Below are 23,919 nucleotides of genomic sequence, written 5' to 3' on the forward strand. Positions count from 1 at the left end.
GCAAAGAGACAAAGGTAGGGAGACAACAGAGGGGGGAGGGAGAAGAGAAAGAGGAAGAGAGAGGGAGATTGCTCTTTCCTCACTCCCTGCTCTGTCTAGCTCTTTCCACCCGGTGCTGACCCTGCTGCTGCAAACCCTGCCACATCAGCAGGGAGGGAGCCCTGCAGCGCTGGTATTTGCATCAGTTTCCAGGAATGCTTTACCAGCTCCCAGTTTGCTTTCCAGCCCTGGGTGAAGGGATTAATGTACTTGTCTTTGAAATTTGGTTCCTCTAATTCTCAAAAATTCACATAGGGGTTTTTTTCTTTACTTATTTTTTCCTAAAAATGAAAATATAATCAAACTTTCAAAGTTCTACTCTTAATACCATTTTGACAATCACAGAAAACCACAGTGCAAAATGGAATGTTTACGGTCTTGGGTAGGATGGCAAGCAAGTTGACCCCAAGAAGAGTTACTCAATAACTTTCCTGAAGGACATTTAGGGAATTTCTTTCATAAACCTATTTTCTTGCCTGCCTGAGTCTTTTGTTCACAATTAATATCTAATTTTCAGGCACAAGCGACATCCTGAAAAAGCAAGCCAGCACATTAGCAAAGATGATAGCTTGTGCTTCTGATTACTGCAGGAAAAATAATCAGATGTATAGTTGTGAAGGTTTTCTTTTCTTGATACTCTTTCAGAAATCTTTCACTACACAATATTTCAGAACCACATCCTAACTTGTCTCTCAAATACGTGTTTTCAATTGGATAAAAATAACGTTATTGAAATTTTTAGTTATTCTTTCTTTTTCTTCTATTTTTTTTTCTTTTAAGTTTAGAAAGAGAATCCAGTTAGCTGTACCCAGTCCCTCTGGTTTATAGCAGCTGCTGACTGAGTCAACCTACTTAGGCAGAAATTCGTCCTCGTCAGGAAGCAGAAAAGGAGGGGGTAGGGAGGAAAGGTTCCCAAGCAGACCACCCACTTCTGCTTCACGAAGATAAAGTTGGCCTAAGGATGTGACTTCTGGGACAGAATAACTCTCAGAATAGGTTTCTGCTGCCTCCGGAGGGATGCTTGACAGGCCAAAAGCAGCCTGGAGCCCCCAGGATCTTGGAAGACAGTCTAAGCGGCTTGGGGAAGGAGCACTCAGTGTGTCGTTGCCACCACCCTGGAAAACCAAGATCCTCTACTCCGGTGCTTCAGGATCAAAGTCTCATCCTAGAGCCGGTGTATGAAGGCCAGGGTGTGGGAAGGGGAGCCTCTGGAGAGTTAACTTTTGTCCGGAGAGGCCAGTTGGGATGTACATCCTAGGTGCCTAATAAAAAGTTTTAACACTCCTTTTCACATTTTCTCCTAAACAGAATTAGGAGAGACATGTGTGAAGATGAAGGTAGAGAGGTATTTGGCAACAACTGAGAGTGGTTATGAACGGGAAGCAAGGTCAAGGGGGCTGTATGCTCACTGATGCGTTATCTGGTCCAGGCTCAGAGTAAGGCTGGGAATCCTGCAAAGGGTCTGTGGACAGAGCTGAAACTGAGAGGGGAAGGGCTTCCTGAGGAGTTGAACAAACCAAATCTAATAGTTGAAAGTTTATCCTTTGGACGGCGATGACCACGGGGTGGGGGGGTGGGGAGAGAGAGAGAGGAGAGAAAATTGGATTGGGCAGGCAGGCCCCAAAGCTGGAGAAAAGCGGGGGGGGGGGGGCAGGGTGGAGTCAACCCGGGAGGGGCGCTCTAGACCTCGCCACGCTGTCGCCCTTCGCCCTTCGTCTCTCATGCCCCAGCCCCCTCCTGCCTGCCGACGGCCGCAGGGCACAAAGTGAGGCAGGACTGGACAGCTCCTGCTTTTTCACCTTCGCTCTTCAGGTCCCTCAACACCTGCCTTGCTGCCCAGAGTTCTGTAAAGTGCCCACGTAGGTGTCCTCAAGTGGTTCCAAACTTGGCAAGGGCGGGAGAGGGCGGGTGGCTGGGGAGGGTGGAGGTATGCAGACAGAGAGTCAGACTTTCCCCTCGAAAGCCTCAAAAGTGTCCACGTCCTCAAAAAGAATGGAACCAATTTAAGAAGCCCCGTGGCCACGTCCCTCCCCCTCCGCTCTCTCCCCTGCGCCCCCGCAGTCTCCTCCCAGCACTGAGGCCGGGGCCCCTGGCCCCAGCTCTCCCATTGGTGGAGACGTTTTTGGAGGCACCCACCTACAGGGGAAACTTTTGCCATATAAATAGAGCACGTCTGGGCTTTATTATTTTAGCACCACGGCAGCAGGAGTTTTCGGCTAAGTTGGAGGGACCGGTCACGATTGCATGTCTGCGCCCGCCAGGTGATACCTCCGCTGGTGACACAGGGTCTCTGCACACAAGGAGTCTGCATGTCTAAGTGGTAGACATGCTCAGCTTTGTGGATACGCGGACTCTGTTGCTGCTTGCAGTAACTTCGTGCCTAGCAACATGCCAATGTAAGTGTCTTCCGCTTGTTTGGGGGAGTTGAAGGAGAGAGGATGGATAGGTGGGCGCCCTGATCTGTAAGGGGAAACTTCGCCCATTTCCATATGTAGCTTGTAAGGACGCTCTCTGCCCTGTGGGGAAACACCCCGGCAGACGAGAAACAAGGAAAGTACTTTAAAAGGATGGAAACATGGAAGGCTTGACGATTGCCAAGAGTCGGGAATGCTTACCCTTAACACTAGACTGCTGGTCTGGATTCCCGGGTTATTGAAGTTCACAAGGAGGCAAAGCATTTTGCCTCAAGATGAGACAAACACTACTGACACAGTGAAAGAATCAGAGCACTCCACTCTTCAATCCCCAGAAGTGTGTTCATGGTCACCTTGTGAAACTTGAGGCCTAGTTTAGAAAGTCCTTTAATGTAACAATACAAAACTCACCCAGTCTCCATTTTCTTGTGGGCGTCAGTGTTGGTGGAGGACGTTGATGAAGATAATGATGAAAAGGCGCCCCCTGGAGGAAGTAAAATGAAAGCGCAGGGGCCGGGCCTTAAGCTAATGGATTCCAGTTGAAAACTCCCCTAGGTCCAGAGAGTGATTTACACTTCTGGGCCTTCTGTGGAGGGATCAGTCGGGGTATACGGAGAAATGGGGAGTCTAGGCTTCTACTTTTTTCTTCTGAGTAGTTAAATTAACTTCCCAGCTCATTGCATCAGCTCTGTTTAGTTACCCTCTACATGTTCCCACTGGTAGTCAGATATGAAAACAACAGATTTGAAAAATGTCAACCTTCGAGAGCCTGGAATTCTTCCCATGAGGTTCTTACTCATTTGCTGTGTGGCTCCGAGTATGGAAATTGAATGTGCCAACTTTAAGCCCACTTTTCATTTCAAGCTTGCATGTCTAGACTTTCATGTCGAAAGAATGAAGAAGATCAGTTGGGTTTCGTCTCGCAAACTGCTTCATAATTTAAGTAGTCAAAGATGTTGGCTTGATGAGGGTTGAGGAGTGCCTGACCACATCCAGCACTTCAAAATCTAGCCCCACCCACATGCCTTGTGTCTACCATTGTCTGATTTGTGGTGCATGTATGTTCCCTCATCCACTTTTCTATACCCACTGAGGACACTAAGGGGAAACCGCAGTGAATAGTTAGCGTTACCAGTTTATATGATAACGCTTTATATGAAATCAGAGAGTAAGAGGGTAGACTCCCACAGAAAAATATAATAGCCCTTGGGAAAATAGAGATAGGAATGTCAACGCACCTTCTAATCAACAGCTAACCAGTGTGTGGAAGAAAGGATGCCCAACACTCATTGTTCAAATGGTTCACAACTAAGTAATTAAAAGAATAGTCTCTAAAGGTTGTAAGACTCGTGGGCTTCTGTTCATCAGTTCAGGCAAACTATTCTTTCTTTGATGGATACAATAAACTAAACATATTATTTATCCAATTTAACAGTAATTCTCATCAATTGCCCTTAAATGTCAAGGCTGGAGGTAGTCCACCCTCCAAATGGTGACCACTGCAACAGATGTCCTCATTTCAAATGACATACTTCTTGACCACCAAACTCAAGCAGTTTTTCAGGGTGAATCATCCTGGAGCATGTCCAACCACAATTATAGACCACATTAACCTACAATTATACTGTAGGGTGGGAATTCAGCCCTTAAAGTCTTATAGTAATTGTGGCAAGGAGGTGGGCATTTATTTTTCTCATTATTTCCATTATTTCTCAAGATCTTAATTCATAGTTTTCTCTTTATATGAAATGATCCTTCTTAGGGAACAAATTCAATGCACGTTAATCAAATGACCTTATCTAATTTAAGTGAACTATTTAAAACAAAAAAAAAATCAGATTCTTGAATCAATTTGCTTTCATGTATGTAAATTAGACCTTTGGGGGGGAAAGGGCTAAGTCACTTCAATGTTTTATGAAAAACAAAGTCTGCTTTAAGATGCATCCTCTCCTAAGTTTATTTCGATTTTTATGTATTAAAGGCTATCTAAGCCATGAATCATTTCCTCATCAATCAATTGGTGTGAGAGTCAACGATTTACCTCTGCCACTTCCACCATAGCTGCTGAGCATCTTAAATGTCCTGTAGACACATTAATATTCACAGTATTTATAAAGTAGTAAATAATTAACCATTTAATTCAAAATATACTTACATATTAAAACTGTAGGCAAATCATCTTGATGTTCCCTGGTGTGTCTTTGACCTGAGTAATTTGGAAGTTATTGGTATATTCTTAAGAACAAATAGAAGGAGTATTTTAGTCAGGTAATTCAATCTTATAAACCATGTATCATTTGTTAATTACTGTAACTGATAATGAAATGATATCAATAACCATTTCTTATTTTCTTCTTTCCTCTATAGCTTTACAAGAGGTGAGTAAAATTATTTTCAGAAATATAAGATGTACATACTTTGATTGCCTTGATCTCAGCAGTGTTTTCTAGGAGCGACGTTGGTTAGTTTGACTTCCCAAGGAAATTATGAAGGGGTACAGTGGTCCAAACCCTTCTGGTTTCTACTGAAATACCTACCATATTTTCCTAAGTGGGTGGAGCTACTAAGTAAGGCCAGTCTCATAAAATACCCATGGGGAACAGAGAGTAAATGGGCCAGATGAAGTTTGGATTTTAGCACCAGCTACTCCGAAGTACAAGATCTCACTGAGCTAATGAGGTTTTTTTTTTCTAAAACAATTTCTTTTGATTCATTTGCAAAGAATTGTGAATAAATGAATAAATTCTTTGCTCATTAATTGAAATTGCAATATAGTTATCAGTATATATATTGGTTTTGTAGACAGCATTTTGTTTATTGGTAAACTTTTACATTTTATTACAAAATAGTAGATTACGATAATAGAGAATAATATAATGATATCTATAGATAAATTTGTATATGATAATATTAATCACCTTTAATCTATGAATGTATGCATAATTCTTTTCATAATAATCATTATTTACCTTTTCTTTTCTAGGAATCTGCAAGAAAGGTAAGAGTATCCAAAAGTATTTGATATTACCAGAATAATGTAAGTTTGACAGAGTTTAAAATTGACAACAGAAAGGAAATGCTTTGTCAAGATTTTACCCATACAAATACGTATTCACCAAACCAGAAAATAAAATAGTGTTAATGTTTAATGTAATTAAGTTTTATTATCTTTCAGAAGCATCTTTAATTACATTTATGTTACATAAATCAATGATTTACATACTACTACTAAAAGACTTTCTAAATATTTGTTTATATTCTGATAGGAGAATGCATAATATATTAATTATAAGTAGTAAATCAAAGTTTATTTTAAAGATATGACTCTGTTACTGTGTGGTAAAGATGTAACGATATGGTTATTTTATCTATAACAATCATTTTACTAAAAATACGGTGGATAGTATTGATTTGACCACTAGAGACTATAACATCCTCTCATCCTTCAGTGTGAAAAGTCTTGCATATAGTTTTAACAAAAAAAAATGCACCATCATCTATTGTTTTATTCAGGTCTTTTGGTTTTTGTTTGATAATATTTTAGATCAGTCTTAACAACTCATTATTTTCAAAATTGGTTTGCCTGTTCACTGTAAATTACTTAGACATGTGTTCTTTTGCCGTCTTTGTCTTCCTTTAGGGCCCCACTGGAGATAGGGGACCACGTGGAGAAAGGGTATGTAATTTCTGAACCATTAAAGGGCTTTGGCCCATATTTGAATAACTACATATTAGGAGCTACAGAAGACTGACAATGAGTAAGAATATTATGTATTCAGATAATTACACCACCTTTTAAGTAGATAATGTCCTACAGAAGAAGTAAATGAACATTATTATATATAATCAATATCCCTTTTCAGTCAAGATTACCCTTTCATAAAAAGAAACGCTATTACAGGCAGCCCAATTCTTTGCAAGTCTGTTTTTCTTTGTTTTAATTTGACCTGCCCTGTATATGTATAATGGAAATGTATCCCCTACCACACAAATCTCTTTGTAACATGTTTTGTTTCTTTTGGTAAAAAAGAAGATCTTTGTGTAGATTAGAAATAATTGTGAAGCAGTTGGCAGTAGCGTGCTTGTCTGTCTCTGTTGTACTGGTGCAGGCCAGTCTGCTATTCTATTTGCTATACTCTTGCTACATTGTTACATACGCCTAACCACATGGTTTTGCATGAGTTACATTTATATAACGATTTTACCAATATATAAATAACTACATCTTGTATCTGTCCTGAAACGTGGACTTATACATATTCTCTTCAACTTATTAGCTGTATAATTATATCAGTTAATTATCCTAACAACATGAATAGTGTTAAAGTGGTGTTCCTATCCTGTGATAAAATGATCTTATCAGTTACTCTGCTCTTCACACACCACATACTAAGACAACTGAACGCTTTTACAAGTGTCAAAAACAGCATCAATGTACAGTGTCTCTATACATATGTGACATGCGAGGTTCACAGAATCAGCTCCATTGTGAGTTAATATTCAGTTTCTGCCCTGTGTTAGCTGCCACTTGTTCTCTTCACACACCAATCATTAAAGGTCTTTCTAAGTTAGACCTATGCCATATACCAATCAATGACCGAGACAGCAAATTACATTTCCACCTATCACATAGACAATCTAAACACCTGACCTCAGCACATGTGTTCTTAGGTCTCTTTTTACATACTATCCAGGTTTTGATATGGCTACTCTAACCATGTCCTAAATCCTTTTCTTTATTACAGGGTCCAGCAGGTCCCCGAGGCAGAGATGGTGCAGATGGTCTCCCTGGCCCCCCTGGTCCCCCTGGTCCCCCTGGCCCCCCTGGCCCCCCTGGTCTTGGAGGGGTAAGGTGTCTTTAGTAATTTTAACTTATTTCTGACTTTAGTGTCTTGCTCTGTTAGAAAAAATGTTAATTGTAAAATTTATTCTTAGCAGTTAAAGAAAAAAATCTTCCATTTGGAAATTAGAATAAAATTTTATTTTGTTTCTTTGGTTTCTCCATTCAAGGTTCTGCTTTGCCTGTCCCCTTTTTGAGGCCTTGTCAATTACAGGCCAGGTTTTTGTGTTCACTAACGGTAGCTGCAGCCATCAGCGCTGTTATTTAATTTGGGGATTTAATATCTTTTATCAGTAAGGCACAAATAAGAGGTGTTGCATTATTAACGAGTCTGATTAGTATAAGGAATTCCATAAGTGAAGCCCCTGATCTGAAGCAATTTCACAAACATCCGACCCTCTTTATTCTCCTTGGCGCTGAGTCTGCTGCACCAACATTCAAAGCAGTTTTAGGTTTAATTTGCTTGAAACTAATTTAAGAAAAGTACATTTCCCTTTTTCATTAATATCTTCTTTTAGCTTTATGTCTTTGACAATGGTATGAGTGCCAAATGGCCTCACTGCAGGAAGGAAAACATATTTGCTTAATTGGTTAGCACTATGAATCAGAACCCTGATTCTAATACCCAACTGTATGCCAGTAAAATAAGACCTTTTTCTCCCAAAGATCTTATTATGATTGCTTATCTACTGAGTTTATTGAAAAGCGCCTTCTTTAATACAGCTACCACTCCAAGGGAGATCTCTAACAGGGAGGTTATTACTGGGAACTATTTTTTAAAAGTTTAATCTTCTAAGGGGCATTTTAATTTTCCTATAACTTAAAAACTCTTTATATCCTTTTTTGAAACTCCAACCAGAACAAAGAAGTATCTTAGAGGTTTGTGGGCTAGAGTGGCAGCTGTCAGCACAGCCTGTCCTCTTGGGCTCTGCTTCACTTGGAAGGGTTCTAAGGGACTGTAAAGGTTTAGGAAGCCATCCTTCCTCACTCTAGAGGTCGGTGATAGCTGGGGGACTCAGTTCTGAATTCTAAGTCACTTCTATTTGAAACATGGCTCTCTTTTAAACAGTATCAGGAAATTTATTGAAAGCAGAATAGAAAATTTCAGTGTATGATCACTGATATATATACTTATACGTGTGTTTTGTTCCCTCCAGAAATTTGGTGCTCAGTATCTTGACAAAGGCGTTTCATCTGGCCCTGGACCAATGGTATGCTTATCTCTTTTTATCCTAGAGGGAAAAATAAGCTTGTAGAGGGAATTCATATTAGACTTTACAGTGAGAGTTAACACTCCGGATTTAGAATGCATGAAACAGCTCCTTTTTCTACACTTAAATAACAAAACTCAAGTCCAGGTTCAGAGTTTCATTTTCTCAGCAAACATGCTTCATAAAAACACAGATATTTGTGCCTAAGAAATAATCTTTAGACATAATGACAATAACTTAGGCAGATCAACTTGAAATATTAGCATCTATCCATTTCTCTATATCCTTCCATATTCCTTGAACTGTGATGCAGCTCTGAGAGACACAATGGCTGACTATGCTCCCTGCACCTGTTAGGAAGGGCCCAAGTTTCGTCTCAGCCCCTTCATCTTCTAACAAAAAGTTGGGGCCTTTTTTTTTTATACCAATAAGCAAGATGTATGAGAGGCAACTTGTGTCTCATGTATTTAGTTCTTGACTAGAACATTTCCTTCGTCACAAGTATTTAAGAGGCGTCCCCAGTAGGTTCAGAGCTCCAGCAAATGAAACATATTCTGGCTAACCCTTGAGGACTTGATAATATAAGGAATACTTCTTTTTTTCTTCCATTCTGATGAAAATACCCTTTTTGTCTATTTCTTAACCAATATAGAAGAGAATGAGTCAAATTTAGCATTTATGTCACCAGCACACATCCTGCCATTTGTATAACAATTTATCAGGCTTCCCTGTGTATTAGAACAATGGCCTAGCTAACAAATGAATCTTCTACCAAACATTACTGAGATGTAATACAGAAAAAATAGACACGATCATGAAAAATGTATAATAGTTTATTTGAAAGAATGAAAATGTTCCAGAAATAAAAACATTAGGTTGATTTACTACTATAGAATTTAATACACATGCATACAACTTGGTGATTCTAATTATGTTTTCCAAAGGCATTTATCTGTTAGTTATCATGGTCTTTAAAACACAGCTTTTACCTGGGTCCTATACCAATGTTCTGTCTTCACAAGATATTCTTCTGAAGTTAATGGGCCGAAATAGACTAATGTACTATAAGGCAAGACAGTATTTGCTCTCACGTGTGAAATAATGGAGCTTTAATTGATGACTTCCAATTTCCTGATTTTTCCAGTAATTTAAAATGCTCATATATGAAATGAAAAATATAGGCATTCTTTTGGCTTTGTTTCTATTGGACATTTGAAATGAGTTGTTTCTGCTAATGCTGGGCATTACTCAGCTGTAAAGTAGAACCCATTTCTCAAGAAGAGGTAAAATGGAAAATAAAGCAGAAGTAGATATTTTATTTTAAAAATTAAGATGGTGGATAGAAGCTGGGGAAATTAATATGAATTTCAGATTCTTTTGTCTTTAAAGCCTCTCTTTCTCTGGGGAGAATCAAGTGAATATTTTACTTTAAAGTATCTGTAAACTATAATTTAAGTTTGTACATCTACATTCTTCCACAGACATATGCAATCAACAGACATGTGCTTAACAAATAGAGAAGATAGGCAGCAATAAAGTGTTAAAATAATTTTCCATGTTGGAAAATCAATAACTATAAACCCCACAGGGTCCTTTTCTGAATTAATCATGGTTCATCTCACAGTCTCCACAAAATAATATATCCTTTATGTAAATGAAGTTGTTGCAAACACAAGGAATGATGAATAAAGATAATTAAAAATTCATGATGTCAAAGAAAATTATACTTAATGGATATAAAAACTATTTTCATTGAAAAGCAACAACTTCTTTTTAACACTGAAGCAATTTCTAAAACAAAATAAATAATTTTCATAATTAGAACAATGTGCTTTTTAAAATAAAGCAGATAGTGTCTCCTATAGTCGTTTAAAAGTAGGAAGGCTCACTATAAATTCCTCATGGTTGATATACATCATAAACATGTATGAGAAATGGGTTCTACAAATGAGCTTACACAAGCATTGATTACTACAGAGGCAAAATAAAGCTACATTTATCCCCAAAACTCATAGCATTCTGTTTTACCTTACATTTGTGTTCCCAAAGGGGGAAAAATAACAAACTACTGTCATTTGTATCATGTTTTCAATATCCTATGATAGATTCTTCCAATAGGCTGCCTCAATAATAATTCATTTTTCTTTCACCCCTCATTACATCTGCTCTTGCTTTACATTTTCGTTAGTCACCAGCAGCCCTGAAAGGGGCTTTAAGGTTATAATTAACCTCCTTTTAATCATTAAGAAAGACTTTTGATCCTTTTAAATTTATGCCCCTATGACAATAAAAAATCAATTTCTTGGCTAAACATGGCATGGAGAGATGGCATACAATGAAGAAAATGTAGCCAAAATGCTGTATCAGCCATCAGATCTGTGCAAAGACCAATTCTCTTCATCGCCTTTGACAACCTCATCTTGAGGAGCTTGTGGCTCCCCAATACAACTCTCATTTTGTTTTGAATTTTCAGTTGGTGAAAAAAGAAGTGAAAGGCAAGAAAGGATGCGGGTACAGGGAATTTGGGTTCTAAAAAAAAATGCACCCTTGGGAGGGAGAAAAACTATGAGGTAAAACTAGGACGATCTGTTCGTCTGCCCATGGCAAGCAGGCAATGGCTCAGCAGAATTGTTTCTAAGTCCAGTTTTCCCAGTCCAAATAGGGCCTGAGTTCTTAGTACTAACTACGTATATTCTCTTGGCAGGGCTTAATGGGACCCAGAGGCCCTCCTGGTGCTGTTGGAGCCCCTGTAAGTACCAACATCTTACAATTATCTTATATAAAATGTAAGGTTAAGCTTTACTCTGTGATGGGCATGATGACAAACTATCTGTGTAACATGTGCAGTGACCTGAGTTAGATTCCATAACTTCTAAATAAATAAATAAATAAATGTTCCTCTTCCTTTATCTCAGGGCCCTCAAGGTTTCCAGGGACCTGCTGGTGAGCCTGGTGAACCCGGCCAAACGGTGAGAACATTTTCTTCCTGTGTAAAAAACATATATTTGCGGGGTGCTTTGTGGACACAGTCTTCATCTCATAAAGCATCTTCCATTTCCTTAGGGTCCTGCAGGTTCTCGCGGTCCAGCTGGGCCCCCTGGCAAGGCTGGTGAGGATGTAAGTGTTTATTCCCAAGCTCTTCCAAAACAGCTTCTAAACGCACCATCTCAACAGGAGCGTCTAGATCGAGATTTAGTTCCATGCTGAAGGCTCAAAATATGCTTAACATGAGTCTCCCTATATGGGAAATATTACATTAATGAAATACTAATTAGCTTGCTTGTATTTGAGAGATATAATGGTTAATTAAACATGTCTTTAAGCCCACACTCTTATGTGTACCTTTCTCTTCTAATGGTTTACCAAGTAAAGGCTGATGCTATGCTGCTTTCATGTTTCAGGGTCACCCTGGAAAACCTGGGCGACCTGGAGAGAGAGGAGTTGTTGGACCACAGGTGAGACACAGCACAGAATTAGTCATGAGTGCCCATGCCTCTGGTGCTGTCACAGATCTGCTCACACTCTGGCATTGATTAAAGGCAAGGGAAAGAAACAAGGAAAGAATGCAGATACTTTATTCATGGCAATCAATCAAACCATAAACAACTAAATTGTTTCTATATTTTTTACAAATGTCATCATCTTAGTTATTCATATGATAGCTTGGTTTGGAAAGAGGAAAGCATTGTCTTTTAACTTCTAAGATAAACCTGACTCATTTGCTTCTGAATTTTTTTTCCAAGGGTGCTCGGGGTTTCCCTGGAACTCCTGGACTTCCTGGCTTCAAAGGCATTCGGGTGAGCACATTCTCCATCTAAATAAGAAAAGATGCTTGTGGGGGTGGGCAGAGGTAAGAACTCAAGTGTATTGAAATTCCTGGGTGACAGACACATCCTACCTTCCATGTCTCTGAATTTTGAAACTGCTGGAAGTTAAAGTGGAGCCAAAACTCACCAAAAACTGGGATCAATGCAGAAAACTGTAACTTGTAGCTTATTTTTAGTTAGAAGTATCTGAAAACCACGAGATTATTGGTATGACAAGGATGGAAGGAAGCTTCTTCAGCTTCCTCTCTTTCTTCCTTGCAGTTGTGGTGACTGACCTGGGGGGTTGGAACCAGATGGGAGACTCTGATCTGACTGAGATGACAACATGAAAGCATTTTAAAAGTGCCCATTGCCTTGCAGGGACACAATGGTCTGGATGGATTGAAGGGACAGCCTGGTGCCCAGGGTGTGAAGGTAAATACTGAGTTAAGAACACGGTTTGTGAGCAATTCATTTAAATCTTCCAATACTACCAAGGCTATTTCACTGAAGGCAACCCATATTTCAAAAAGTGTCTTGTCGTCTCATCTATTCTTCAAATCCCTCAATGGCACAGCATTGAGGCTCTATGACAAAAGGGCAAATGCTAAGACTTATTTGACTTCTATGTTTATTTTTAAAAAAATGAAAAACAGTGTTAAGATTTTCTTCCCCCTTCTTCTCTCCTCCTCTTACAATGTCATTCGATCTCTGCAGCCAAAACAAAGGTAAATAGACATATAATCAAATATTAGAACATGGTGTGCTGCTTTAAAGTGGAGACCCTCTTTGCCTTGCACTAATTAGATACATACATTCATGTCACAATACACTTTTCAGCCTCTTTCCTCTGATTTATCTATGCACACTCAAAAAATTTTTAATTAGGTAATTAAAGTCTCAGAAGTGTTTTATCTCATGGCCTAGCTCCTTCTCTGACAGCATTTCCAACCATAAAAGGTTCTCTTTCCTATTAAGGAGATAATGTGATATTAAAGTGAATACCAACGTAATTACAAATTAATGAGTAACAAATGCTGGCGGGACCAGAGATGAACATGAATGTGGAGAACATGGTCTAGCTTCCCAGCTGCCACACAAATGAATAAGGTCAAACGCGTTTTCCCATGATCCCAGAATTATAGCTCAGACTGCTGATCACAGTACCATACAATGTTAGAACTAAAAGGCACTTTGTTGGTGTTCTCATTGTGTGGATGGGGAAAACTGAGGTTAGAAAGAACTAGTGACTTATCCAAAGTCTAGCATCTGGTGATTAATAAGGCAAACTCCAGAAATCCCATGTCTCTCATTCCTAAAGAACATCTTCCCATGAACCTACAACTGGGGAAACAGCTCAGTGGTAGGGTACCTGCTTAGCATGCACCAAGCCTTGGATTTATTCCTCAACATCTCTCTATAAACTAGAATATCTTGAGGAAAAGTTCTTGTACATTCCCCAAAACAGGAAATACCCTGCACTGCCTAGCATTCACAATAAGAGACAAATCCAATGACTATAAAAACGATTTAGATACTTTTACTCTGTATGTACCCTAATGAAAATGATAAAAACTGAACATTCAAACACCTTTGAAGAAGGTAGATTCGGCTATACTGAAAGAAAATGTATTTTTTTTGTATTCTCTTTTTAAAATAATATTCCTACTCCAATTCCAAATGTATAGAATGTAAAGATAAAATTGGAAAGGAGTACAATCAAACTTTTTAGTGTCTTAACTAAATAGAACTCCTATTTTTAAAAAACATATGTGTCTGAGACCATTGAAAAACAATCTATATGCATAAAAAGATGTTTTAAAACATATGAATGGCTCAAACTGATATAAAAGGGTAAAAAAAAATGCACAGTCTGAAAAATGGTATATATAAAACTTTCTTCTGCATATAGGGTGAACCTGGTGCCCCTGGTGAAAATGGAACCCCAGGTCAAGCGGTAAGTACTGATCAGTTCATTGGAAACCCAAATGTGCACTCTTTGCCTCTTGAAACATCTTTCAAGTTTTTGGTAGCTGCCATTTCTCTTGACATTGTATTCTTGGTGTCTTTCTTATGATCCTCTGCATCTTCATTCAACTTTGACCTGGTGTTAGAACAAGGCTTGTGTTTTTAATGGATTTGTGCATGTGTTAGAAACTGAGCAAAACTAAATGCTGCCTGTTAATTGTTGAGATTCTCGATTTCCTTAACAATATTTCTGCTTCTAGGGAGCCCGTGGGCTTCCTGGAGAGAGAGGGCGAGTGGGAGCCCCTGGTCCAGCTGTAAGTGATCCAACTTTTTTCTTTGTTTTAAATCTTACAATGCCGTCCCATGGCAGTTGCTAGCTTCCACCTGACTGTTCATCTTTACTTCCTTCCTAGGGTGCCCGTGGCAGTGATGGCAGTGTTGGTCCTGTTGGCCCTGCTGTAAGTTCTGGCACTGGGGAGTTGAAAAGGCTTCAAGGTGTGGGGAAGAAGCTATGCTCCCTAATTTTTATGAATTGACATTGTTTTGAGCACTTTTGCCAAATGTTCCCTGAGGTCTTTGGAAGTGTCCATTTATACGTAGCAGAGCTATTTCAAATTTCTGGAGCTACTGAATGATGCATAAAGTAAAACTCATCCTGTGTTCGAAATGGCCAATGTCCTTCCTCAATAGAACTTGGTGCTTGTTTTCCTAATCCACTTCAGGGGAACTTCTGCTTTGATTTCAGGGTCCCATTGGATCTGCCGGCCCTCCGGGTTTCCCAGGGGCTCCTGGTCCCAAGGTAAAAACACTGGTTGCTGTCCCTGCCTTGATAAATTCTTTAGTATGATGTGAAATATCTGTAGTATTTGCAGGAAGAGAGACAATTGCCTAGCAACTCCCTCAATCAGCCCCACCCTTTAAATGATACAGAGTTTTCAACTGTGTGCTTGTTTATAGACAGAGCAGCTACCTAGAAACTGACTCGCCTGAGGCCCTGTAGAATGTGTTTCCTAGCCGGGTAGGGGTGACTTTTGCCATTAATCCCAGCACTCGGGAGGCAGAGGCAGGCAGATCTCTGTGAGTTCAAGGCCAGTCTGGTCTACAGGAGCTAGTTCCAGGACAGGCTCCAGAGTTCCAGCAAAACCCTGTCTCGAAAAACAAAACAAACAAAAAACAAAAGCTAGCCATGCTTCCTAAGTTAGCGGGACCTGAGTGGTGACAGGGATAATGTCCGAAAGTCAGAACAAAGCTTGCAAATTAGAAAATCAACCTCAAATTCGTGTGATAATAAACTAGATAAGCTATCTGGAAGAAATTCCCTAAAAGTTGGTGCTGTAATAACGGGTGTGTTGTCCTGTGATTTACTGCTAATTCCCAGTTGTTCCTTCTGTTACTTCCATTCTTAGGGTGAACTTGGGCCTGTTGGCAACCCCGGCCCTTCTGGTCCTGCTGGTCCCCGTGGTGAAGTGGGTCTTCCAGGTCTTTCTGGCCCTGTTGGACCTCCTGTAAGTAGTCATTGAAATTAACATCACTGAGTAGAATAACTGAAGGTGGGCTCAAAAAAGGTAAGAAACACTAATTCTGGGACATTTTCCTTCCCCTTTCACCCCCGACCTCACCTGCAGGGCAACCCTGGAGCAAATGGCCTCACTGGTGCTAAGGGAGCTGCTGTGAGTACCTCTGGGGAGTTGACCTTTGCTGCTCTGGGTTAGAGGCACTTACCTAGGGCACCTCTGCAAGCTGCTTCCTCCTAAGAGATGCTGGTGGGGTTTTCTTCCCACAGGGCCTTCCTGGCGTTGCTGGGGCTCCTGGTCTCCCTGGCCCCCGAGGCATTCCTGGTCCCGTTGGTGCTGCTGGAGCTACTGGTGCCAGAGGACTTGTTGTAAGTGGTTTCTATCCTGAGATACTAACTCTAGTATTTTATATGTTCGTTGACTTCTTCTTGTAATTATTGTCTTCCCTCTGTAAGGTTTTACAAAAGTTTGCATTTCTTGTACAGCTTCATTATGTTCCTGCATGGTCCCTTTTCTTCACTTTCACACAGGCCCTTCCTTCTGCTAGCTTAGAAGTTGTGCAAAACTGCATGTTTGAGTCTTACCTTCCATCAGTACCACTTTCCTATGGATGGATTGTTTAGATGACTCAAGGTTACACATCCCAAGGACTTGTCTGCTAGGGAGTGTTGGCCCCTTTTTTGTCATTTGACCGCTGTTTTATTTGGATCTTAGGGTGAACCCGGTCCTGCTGGCTCCAAAGGAGAGACTGGTAACAAGGGTGAGCCTGTAAGTTGTTTTATAATCACAATTTTGTTAATTATCCTTCTCAGTTTCCAATTCAGTTTCAGTTGCTAGATAATCTATAAAAATGTTTTTCTATTCTTATTCTTTTTTATCAAACAGGGTTCTGCTGGAGCCCAAGGTCCTCCTGGTCCCAGTGGTGAAGAAGGAAAGAGAGGGTCCCCTGGTGAACCTGGATCTGCAGGCCCTGCAGGCCCTCCAGGTCTGAGAGTAAGTTCTGAATACTCAGACACAGCAAAATCATCATGCCACCCCTTGACTGGGAATTGGTCAGAATTTCGGAGTATATTTCCTAGATGAAAGAGCATCTGCCTTCCATCTGTTTTATTAAATTAGTGACTCTCAGTCTGCTATGTTATTAAATGGGTCTGGAAACAATGCTGACCTATTTTTGTCGTATGCTCATCTGCGCATTCCTTCGGCATTTGGGTAAAACATCTTGGTTTGGTGTGTGATGATATCTTCCTCTTTGAAGAAATCATGGCCCATGTTAGTAAACTCTACCCCGTGGGATGGAAAGTTTCTCTAATCCCACTGCCTTGTGTCCTTTCCTTACAGGGCAGCCCTGGTTCTCGTGGTCTTCCTGGAGCTGATGGCAGAGCTGGTGTAATGGTAAGATGGCCTTCACTCGGTTGCCAAGAAAGACCTTGACAATGTCGGTACAGGTTGTGTCCTCAGCATACATTACTGGGCCCCTTACTCAGCCTCTCTCCTATTAACAGGGCCCTCCTGGCAATCGTGGTTCAAGTGGTCCTGCTGGAGCCCGAGGTCCTAATGGAGATGCTGGTCGCCCTGGGGAGCCTGGTCTCATGGGTCCCAGAGTAAGTTTCAGATAAATCCTCATAAAGTCCTGTCTGGAATTAATGCCATTTTAAAGGGCTGCTTACCACTGACAGTAACAACAAAACAGTAAGCTTGTTAGTAGATGTGTTGATGTTGGCTTTTTTTTTATTCAATTTTGTCAGAGCCCCAAAGAAGTTTCTGTGTATTTGGCTATTTCATAGGTTTCCTGGGTGTCACCTGAAGCAGTGACTATGAAGTTTTGGAAAACTAGATCTATTTTAAAATATACAAATTAGTCTGGTTTTCTTACCAGCACGTATCTTTTATCTTAATTTGTGAGTTTTAGATAAGGTATTCATGAAGTGTATTAAAGCTATACATTGTTACTTTATTAGATTTCTAAGTGAAACCATTTTTCCAGCAATCATAAAATGCTGTGATGTATTCAGCATCACACCAGCTGTAGAGGAGTGACCTTTTGGTCCAGATACACTCAAATCCATAGCAATGGAATCTTTTTTTTCTTCATTATCTCTTATGGGTGAATATCAATGGCAACTTTGTACCACAAACAAGTAATAGGGAACACCAGATATAGTAATAAAAAATTCTGCCTTGGAAATTGCTTACCAAAAGTATTAGCTTTTTTCTTCCTCTTCCTATCATGGAGTAAAAAGCATGGTGCATTTTGCCCAAACAGTATGTTGCCTAACCATTTCTTCTGACTCCTAGAAGTGGATCAGTTACACAAAAATAAAATACAAAGGAAGACAAAAAAAAATAGAAGAAAGATTTCAGAGTTCTTTTCATACTTTCCAGCTAGGCTGATATCTCTAATGATTCACCTTTGGCAACAAACAAGAAGTGAGGAGAAAGTGCTGTGTGAGATTTTAATTAATATTCAAGCCTTGAGTGTGGGAGCTACAGTAACAATATTGAAAGACCTCATTTATTTTATAGGGTCTTCCTGGGTCTCCTGGAAACGTTGGCCCATCTGGTAAAGAAGGACCTGTCGTAAGTAGTGCTCATTTTCCATTACATTTTCAAGAACCCTTATTGCACCCTCATCAAGTCTATTTTTGTGGCTTATTTATACATGAATACATTGAAAATAAATATCAGCCACCTCTACATCATTTGGGAACAGAAGGTAATAGATTGTAATTCTGGAGTCTAAATGGATGTGGGACCAAAGGCAGAGAAGGGATGAGAAAACCATGACTAGAGAAATTAAAACAAGTGACAAGGGGATAGAAAGGGAAGGAAGGGGGAAAATTGCTTACATAGGAGATTGGACTGACTGTCTCTGTACAGACATTCTGTTTAGAACAGGGAAATGGAGTCATAATTGATTGACACCCTACAGGGGAAGCTTTGTGCACTCAGAAAGCATCATCTGTTTCAACATCTGAAAACATCCTAAGCTTGCTAGCAGGATGCCCTTGAGTGATGAGTAACTTGAAACTCTGGTTTCAGGGCCTGCCTGGCATTGACGGCAGACCTGGTCCAATCGGCCCAGCTGGAGCAAGAGGTGAAGCTGGCAACATTGGATTCCCTGGACCCAAAGGCCCCTCTGTAAGGATCGTGACCTCCTCTCCCTTAATACCTATTTACTACATCTCAGACACTGTCAGGGATTTCTGTCCTCAGCAGTTCACTTCAAGACCAGACCTTTCTACACAAGAAAGCTATAGAACCCTCCTTCCATTAAACCTTTCCTGCCACTGTGGCCTTACACTCTGTTGGAAGCCAGGCTACCAGAGCTGCACACCTCCACATAGCCCTTTTCATACAGAGCTTCTTGGTGTCAGAACATGTCTTGGATAATAAATTCAAAGCTGAGTAATGTCAGAGAATTACACAAACAAGCAACAAAATCAACATTTCAAAACTGTCATGGAGAATTGGAGATAAAATAGTCTCACGCTCTCTTTATTGTACATCATTTCCCTTTCCCTTCCCTCCTTCCAATCCCTCCATTGTATCTGCCCCTGACTTGCTCCCCTCCTGAGATCATGGCCTCTTTTTCACACATATGTATGAAATTATATATATATATATATATATATATGTAATTTTTTAATAGGGTGATCCTGGCAAAGCTGGTGAGAAAGGCCATCCTGGTCTTGCTGGTGCTCGGGTAGGTATGAACTTCTTCAGAGAAATCACCCCAAAATAGGCTTTGTTTGAGGCTATCTTCTGGTGTCACTGTTACTTTCCAAAGTGGCATTCTAAGAGTCCTTTTACCATGCTAGAATGTCTTTATTTTGAACTACATGGAGAAGGTAGTGAGTTATAACAAATCAGTCATAAATAACTGATAAATAACAAGTTAATAAATAACTTGTTATTGCAAGATACAGGTGCATCTTGTCTTTTTTATTTGTTTTTTTTCTTTTTTATTTGTATTATGATTAAGAGGATATGAATATGTGCTGGTATTCTCTGTCTTCCATAAACTGCCTCCTATCTGTGAACTTCTCCTAAACTACATCAAAAGTTAATCGGCAGCATTTGGAAGTTGGTGAAACTCACAATGAGTTACTTTAATTCTAAAATGATAAATTCTAAAATGATAAATGTGTTTTGAGGAGTTAGCTCTCAAGGCACTTTGAAGCATATTAGGCTATCTGGTTTGTGTGTAACTCTGAGCCTTCTGTTTTATTTAGGGTGCTCCAGGTCCTGATGGGAACAATGGTGCTCAGGGACCTCCCGGACCCCAGGTGTGTACTCTTCTTACCCCCTCTAAAGCAAGTTAGCCGTGTCCTTCAGAGCAGCCATTCTCTCCATAGTTCAGACAGCAGACCCATTGGCAGTAGTGCTAACTGGCATCAATGCTATCTAATTTGGTTTTATGGTACTATTGTTTTTAGAAATTATCTCTAGCTTCTGACATATGTTGCAACTAACAATGTAATGGGATACTTTGATTAAAAATAAATCACCATAATCATTTTAGCTATGCTAACATGCATAGACAAATAAGTAGTTTTTCAGTCACCTAACTTGACAAATGAATTTAACTTTAAACTCTCAACACTAACACATGTTTTTATGATACTAATAGGGCAGGCATTAACATCAGTGCTCTCTCCTCTGTTACTTTCAGGGTGTCCAAGGTGGCAAAGGTGAACAGGGTCCTGCTGGTCCTCCAGGCTTCCAGGTAAGTCAACAAGGATGCAATACTCTGACTTTAACCACAGTGTTCCCATCTAATTCACTGTAACATCATCACCACCACAACAACAACATGCAGAATATGGTTTCAGACCTCAAGCAAAGGGCACAGTTATTCAACGCAAACTTTTCGGGAGTGAATTATTAAGACAGAATAGTGTTCATGATGTTATTCCCTTTGCAAGCCCAATTATGAGTATTAATATGGCTGTGAGATTGAGATTTTTCATGTCTCTTCATTTAGGGTCTGCCTGGCCCATCAGGTTCTGCTGGAGAAGTTGGCAAGCCAGGAGAAAGGGTGAGTTAGCTCTGATAATGGCTTGATCAAATCTATGCATTTATTTCTTTTTAAATTCCCTATTGCCATGTAATTACAATATAAAAATTTTATATTCCACATATTAATTATAGCAGTCTACATTGTTGGTGTTGAACAAGGGAATGAAAGAACTTATTTATATTCTGTTCAAATTGCCTTATATTATGGATTGACTGAAATATCACAATATGAAAGCAAAACCTATTGACTATTTCATGTAATAGCCTTACTTTTTGTGTGTTCTTTGCTATATTAAAATACAAATTATTTCCTTCTCCATAGTGAAAACATAAATGCACCGATTTCCCATCAAACCAGAGCCTGAAAAAATTGCTTTTAATGTTTTGCTTGGCATTCAAACATGACACTGCTCTCCACAATCAGAGTATGAGTTCTGAGTCATTTTCTCTAATTGTGATGAATGTGCCTCAATTTAGTTACATTCTGTAGCCTGGTCTCCTTTGTCAACAGTGAGCCACATTAAAGAGACAGCTGGACAGTAATAAAAGAGATACACATGGGTATACAATTAACTAGGTAATATACAGAATATGATAATTTCTATTAAGAAGGCAGTCCGCTACATAGCTAAAATGTGCAATGCCTGGCTGTGTTTGTTACTGCTTAGCACATTGTCGAAAAAGATAGCCTGCTTTGTTGCTTTGTAAAAAGATAGGAAGCCGAATAATAGGAAGCAAATATTCTGAGAGCAGGTCTGCCTCGACACGTCTTTGATAGCAGTGGTAGTCTCTTTATGTGTCTTTCATAGAGTCAAAGGTTTTGCTGTGCAGTGCAGCCCATATACCAGGCTTTCATATGAGTTGAGAATATTTTAGATACCTTAACCACAAGTGAGTGCAGGAACAACACATAGATTTCATGATTTATTTACTGTTGTGTTTTTATCTAGGGTCTTCCTGGTGAATTTGGTCTCCCTGGTCCTGCTGGTCCAAGAGTAAGTGTTTCTTAGTTAAATTTCATTAACTTTTGACTTTTTTTTTTTAAAAAAAAAGAAGTAGTGCTTGTCCCTAACACCACTCATGACCTCCCCATAGGTATCATTGGGCTTCCATGTGAATAGTAAAAATTTCTTATTAGCTGCTAATATTTTCTATTCAACAAAATTATGGTTACAAGAAAAATAAATTAAAAAATATGTGTTGTAATAAATAATTTATACAGACAAATGTGATGTACTTACTACAGTTGCCAGTTTTTAGCCAAGAAAAGAGAACCGAAAATCTAAGATGGATATTTGTTGGTTGTGTTGGTGTTGAGAGTCTAAAGTTAAATTCAAAATTTCAGTTTTATGAAGGAAAAACTATTTATTTGCCTATGTATATTAGTATAGCTAGAAAGATTGGAGGGGTTTTTTAAAATCAAAGTATCCTGTTATGTTGCTATTTACACCATAACTAGGAAGCCAGAAGTTAATTAAAAGAAAAAGAAAAAAAACAAGAGTGGCATAGAGCAGAGTTAGAGCAAGGCCCTCCACTATAGTCGCAATGTGGGATGTGGAGCAGACATGCAGGGCCATGAAATGTTACGCTCTGGTGCTAGATGCAAAGTCAGAGGCCTGCAGCTAAAAAAGCACAAATGAACACCCATACACATATATGTAACACAATATTCAATATATTGCTACAGGGGGCAGTGATATGAAAATGTGATCATACCTGCTCATGACACAGCCACTCAGCTCCATAATCTTTCCTTTTGATTACTAAGCATGGCTGGCATCTGATTTTGCCTGTGGATGCAGCATAGTAAAGACCATTCCCTTAAAAGTACATGGATGATGAAGGTTGACCATATTTTCAAAGCAACAAATTGTGGGATTGAGTCCCAGAACACTGAAAGTATATATCTTTAAAGATTATCTCAAGCCTTCTCTTCATTATATGAGGAGAAAAATGAAAAAATATTAAAAAAATTATATAACTTTTATATAAAAGTTAAAAAATATATGAATTTGTTAAAATTAATTTGTTAAAATGTGGTATAACTCAATCTAAAACTCTAAGCAAATAAGAATGTGTCAGAAAGTGCCTAAGAGTGACTTCTAATTGCTCTCTAACAGGGAGAACGTGGTCCCCCAGGTGAGAGTGGAGCTGCTGGCCCATCTGGTCCTGTTGGAAGCCGTGGTCCCTCTGGAGCCCCAGGTCCCGATGGAAACAAGGTAAAACTACAGTCTACAAGGTAGATGCAATGGGCCCATGTGTTACAGAATAAGTAGGACCAATGGAAGAGTGATTGTTTTTGCAAATTTTTATTTATTTCCAGTTGTGTAGTGATTTCTACCTACTAACAATATGATTCCAATTAACTTGGAGAGGGAGGAAAATCTTTTTCTAGAAGCCAACAATGAATTAGTATACTTTTGGCATTTTCTGATTACACTCTTTATGCTTTTGTTTAAATCTAGAACCATCTTTATATTTCTAGAAAACAGTTCCTGCTTTATCAACATGCAACCCCATATAGGAAAATTGCTAAAAAGTAGTCTAAATTTTAATAATAGGATTTATAATGATTGAAATTTTTACCCCAAAGGCACAAGTCTACAAGTTTGCATTCCAAAGTAGATTTCCAGTTTAGGTTTTTAAAAAGATAAGATTACACATCTCTGAAAGCCAGGCAACTTATATGTCTCCCAATTCCTACCTTCAAGGGGAAAATATGTAAAGAATAGTTTCAAAAAGCTATTCCATTGTGTGGAAGGTATTAGAGGGGAAAATGAAAACAACGTAAGAAGGACAAGAAGTAAGGAATATGGTGACATTCTGCCTTGCTTTCAAAGGAATCTCTTCATATCAGTAGCTGGCCAACAGGTTTGCCATGTACAGAACTGTGAAGCTTAATATAAAAATGAAAGCCACAGTGCTCCTCTTAAGGAGACAATCATCTCCCAGTTGATGAGGTCTCTTTCCATTTCACTTGCCTGGGCTAAGAGACTTATCATTGAAAAGGTTGTGGACAAATATTTTTTAATCTCTCCTTCCCATTGTCCTGTCTTCTTTTCCTTGCCTGTCTTCCTTAAGAGGACGAGATGTGGGCTGTAGAAG

General features: G+C 39.4%; 1 protein-coding gene across 1 annotated transcript in view; it reads left to right on the forward strand.

The window, feature by feature from the left end:
• Positions 1-2,231: 2,231 nt before the first annotated feature.
• Col1a2 (collagen type I alpha 2 chain) overlaps positions 2,232-23,919 on the forward strand; it is a 34,625-nt gene continuing 12,937 nt past the window's right edge. The window contains exons 1-31 of the mRNA XM_048436854.3: positions 2,232-2,435; positions 4,821-4,831; positions 5,437-5,451; positions 6,094-6,129; positions 7,199-7,300; positions 8,451-8,504; positions 11,209-11,253; positions 11,420-11,473; positions 11,568-11,621; positions 11,906-11,959; positions 12,248-12,301; positions 12,692-12,745; positions 14,223-14,267; positions 14,539-14,592; positions 14,692-14,736; positions 15,024-15,077; positions 15,685-15,783; positions 15,904-15,948; positions 16,062-16,160; positions 16,507-16,560; positions 16,678-16,785; positions 17,134-17,187; positions 17,298-17,396; positions 18,319-18,372; positions 18,835-18,933; positions 19,445-19,498; positions 20,028-20,081; positions 20,468-20,521; positions 20,780-20,833; positions 21,765-21,809; positions 22,935-23,033. Of these exons, the coding sequence (XP_048292811.1) occupies positions 2,366-2,435; positions 4,821-4,831; positions 5,437-5,451; positions 6,094-6,129; positions 7,199-7,300; positions 8,451-8,504; positions 11,209-11,253; positions 11,420-11,473; positions 11,568-11,621; positions 11,906-11,959; positions 12,248-12,301; positions 12,692-12,745; positions 14,223-14,267; positions 14,539-14,592; positions 14,692-14,736; positions 15,024-15,077; positions 15,685-15,783; positions 15,904-15,948; positions 16,062-16,160; positions 16,507-16,560; positions 16,678-16,785; positions 17,134-17,187; positions 17,298-17,396; positions 18,319-18,372; positions 18,835-18,933; positions 19,445-19,498; positions 20,028-20,081; positions 20,468-20,521; positions 20,780-20,833; positions 21,765-21,809; positions 22,935-23,033 (1,872 nt within the window). The 5' untranslated portion in view covers positions 2,232-2,365. The remainder of the gene's footprint in view (positions 2,436-4,820; positions 4,832-5,436; positions 5,452-6,093; positions 6,130-7,198; positions 7,301-8,450; positions 8,505-11,208; positions 11,254-11,419; positions 11,474-11,567; positions 11,622-11,905; positions 11,960-12,247; positions 12,302-12,691; positions 12,746-14,222; positions 14,268-14,538; positions 14,593-14,691; positions 14,737-15,023; positions 15,078-15,684; positions 15,784-15,903; positions 15,949-16,061; positions 16,161-16,506; positions 16,561-16,677; positions 16,786-17,133; positions 17,188-17,297; positions 17,397-18,318; positions 18,373-18,834; positions 18,934-19,444; positions 19,499-20,027; positions 20,082-20,467; positions 20,522-20,779; positions 20,834-21,764; positions 21,810-22,934; positions 23,034-23,919) is intronic.

The sequence above is a fragment of the Myodes glareolus genome, chromosome 25, assembly GCF_982192425.1.
Source record: "Myodes glareolus chromosome 25, mMyoGla1.1, whole genome shotgun sequence".
In the NCBI taxonomy this organism is placed as follows: domain Eukaryota; kingdom Metazoa; phylum Chordata; class Mammalia; order Rodentia; family Cricetidae; genus Myodes; species Myodes glareolus.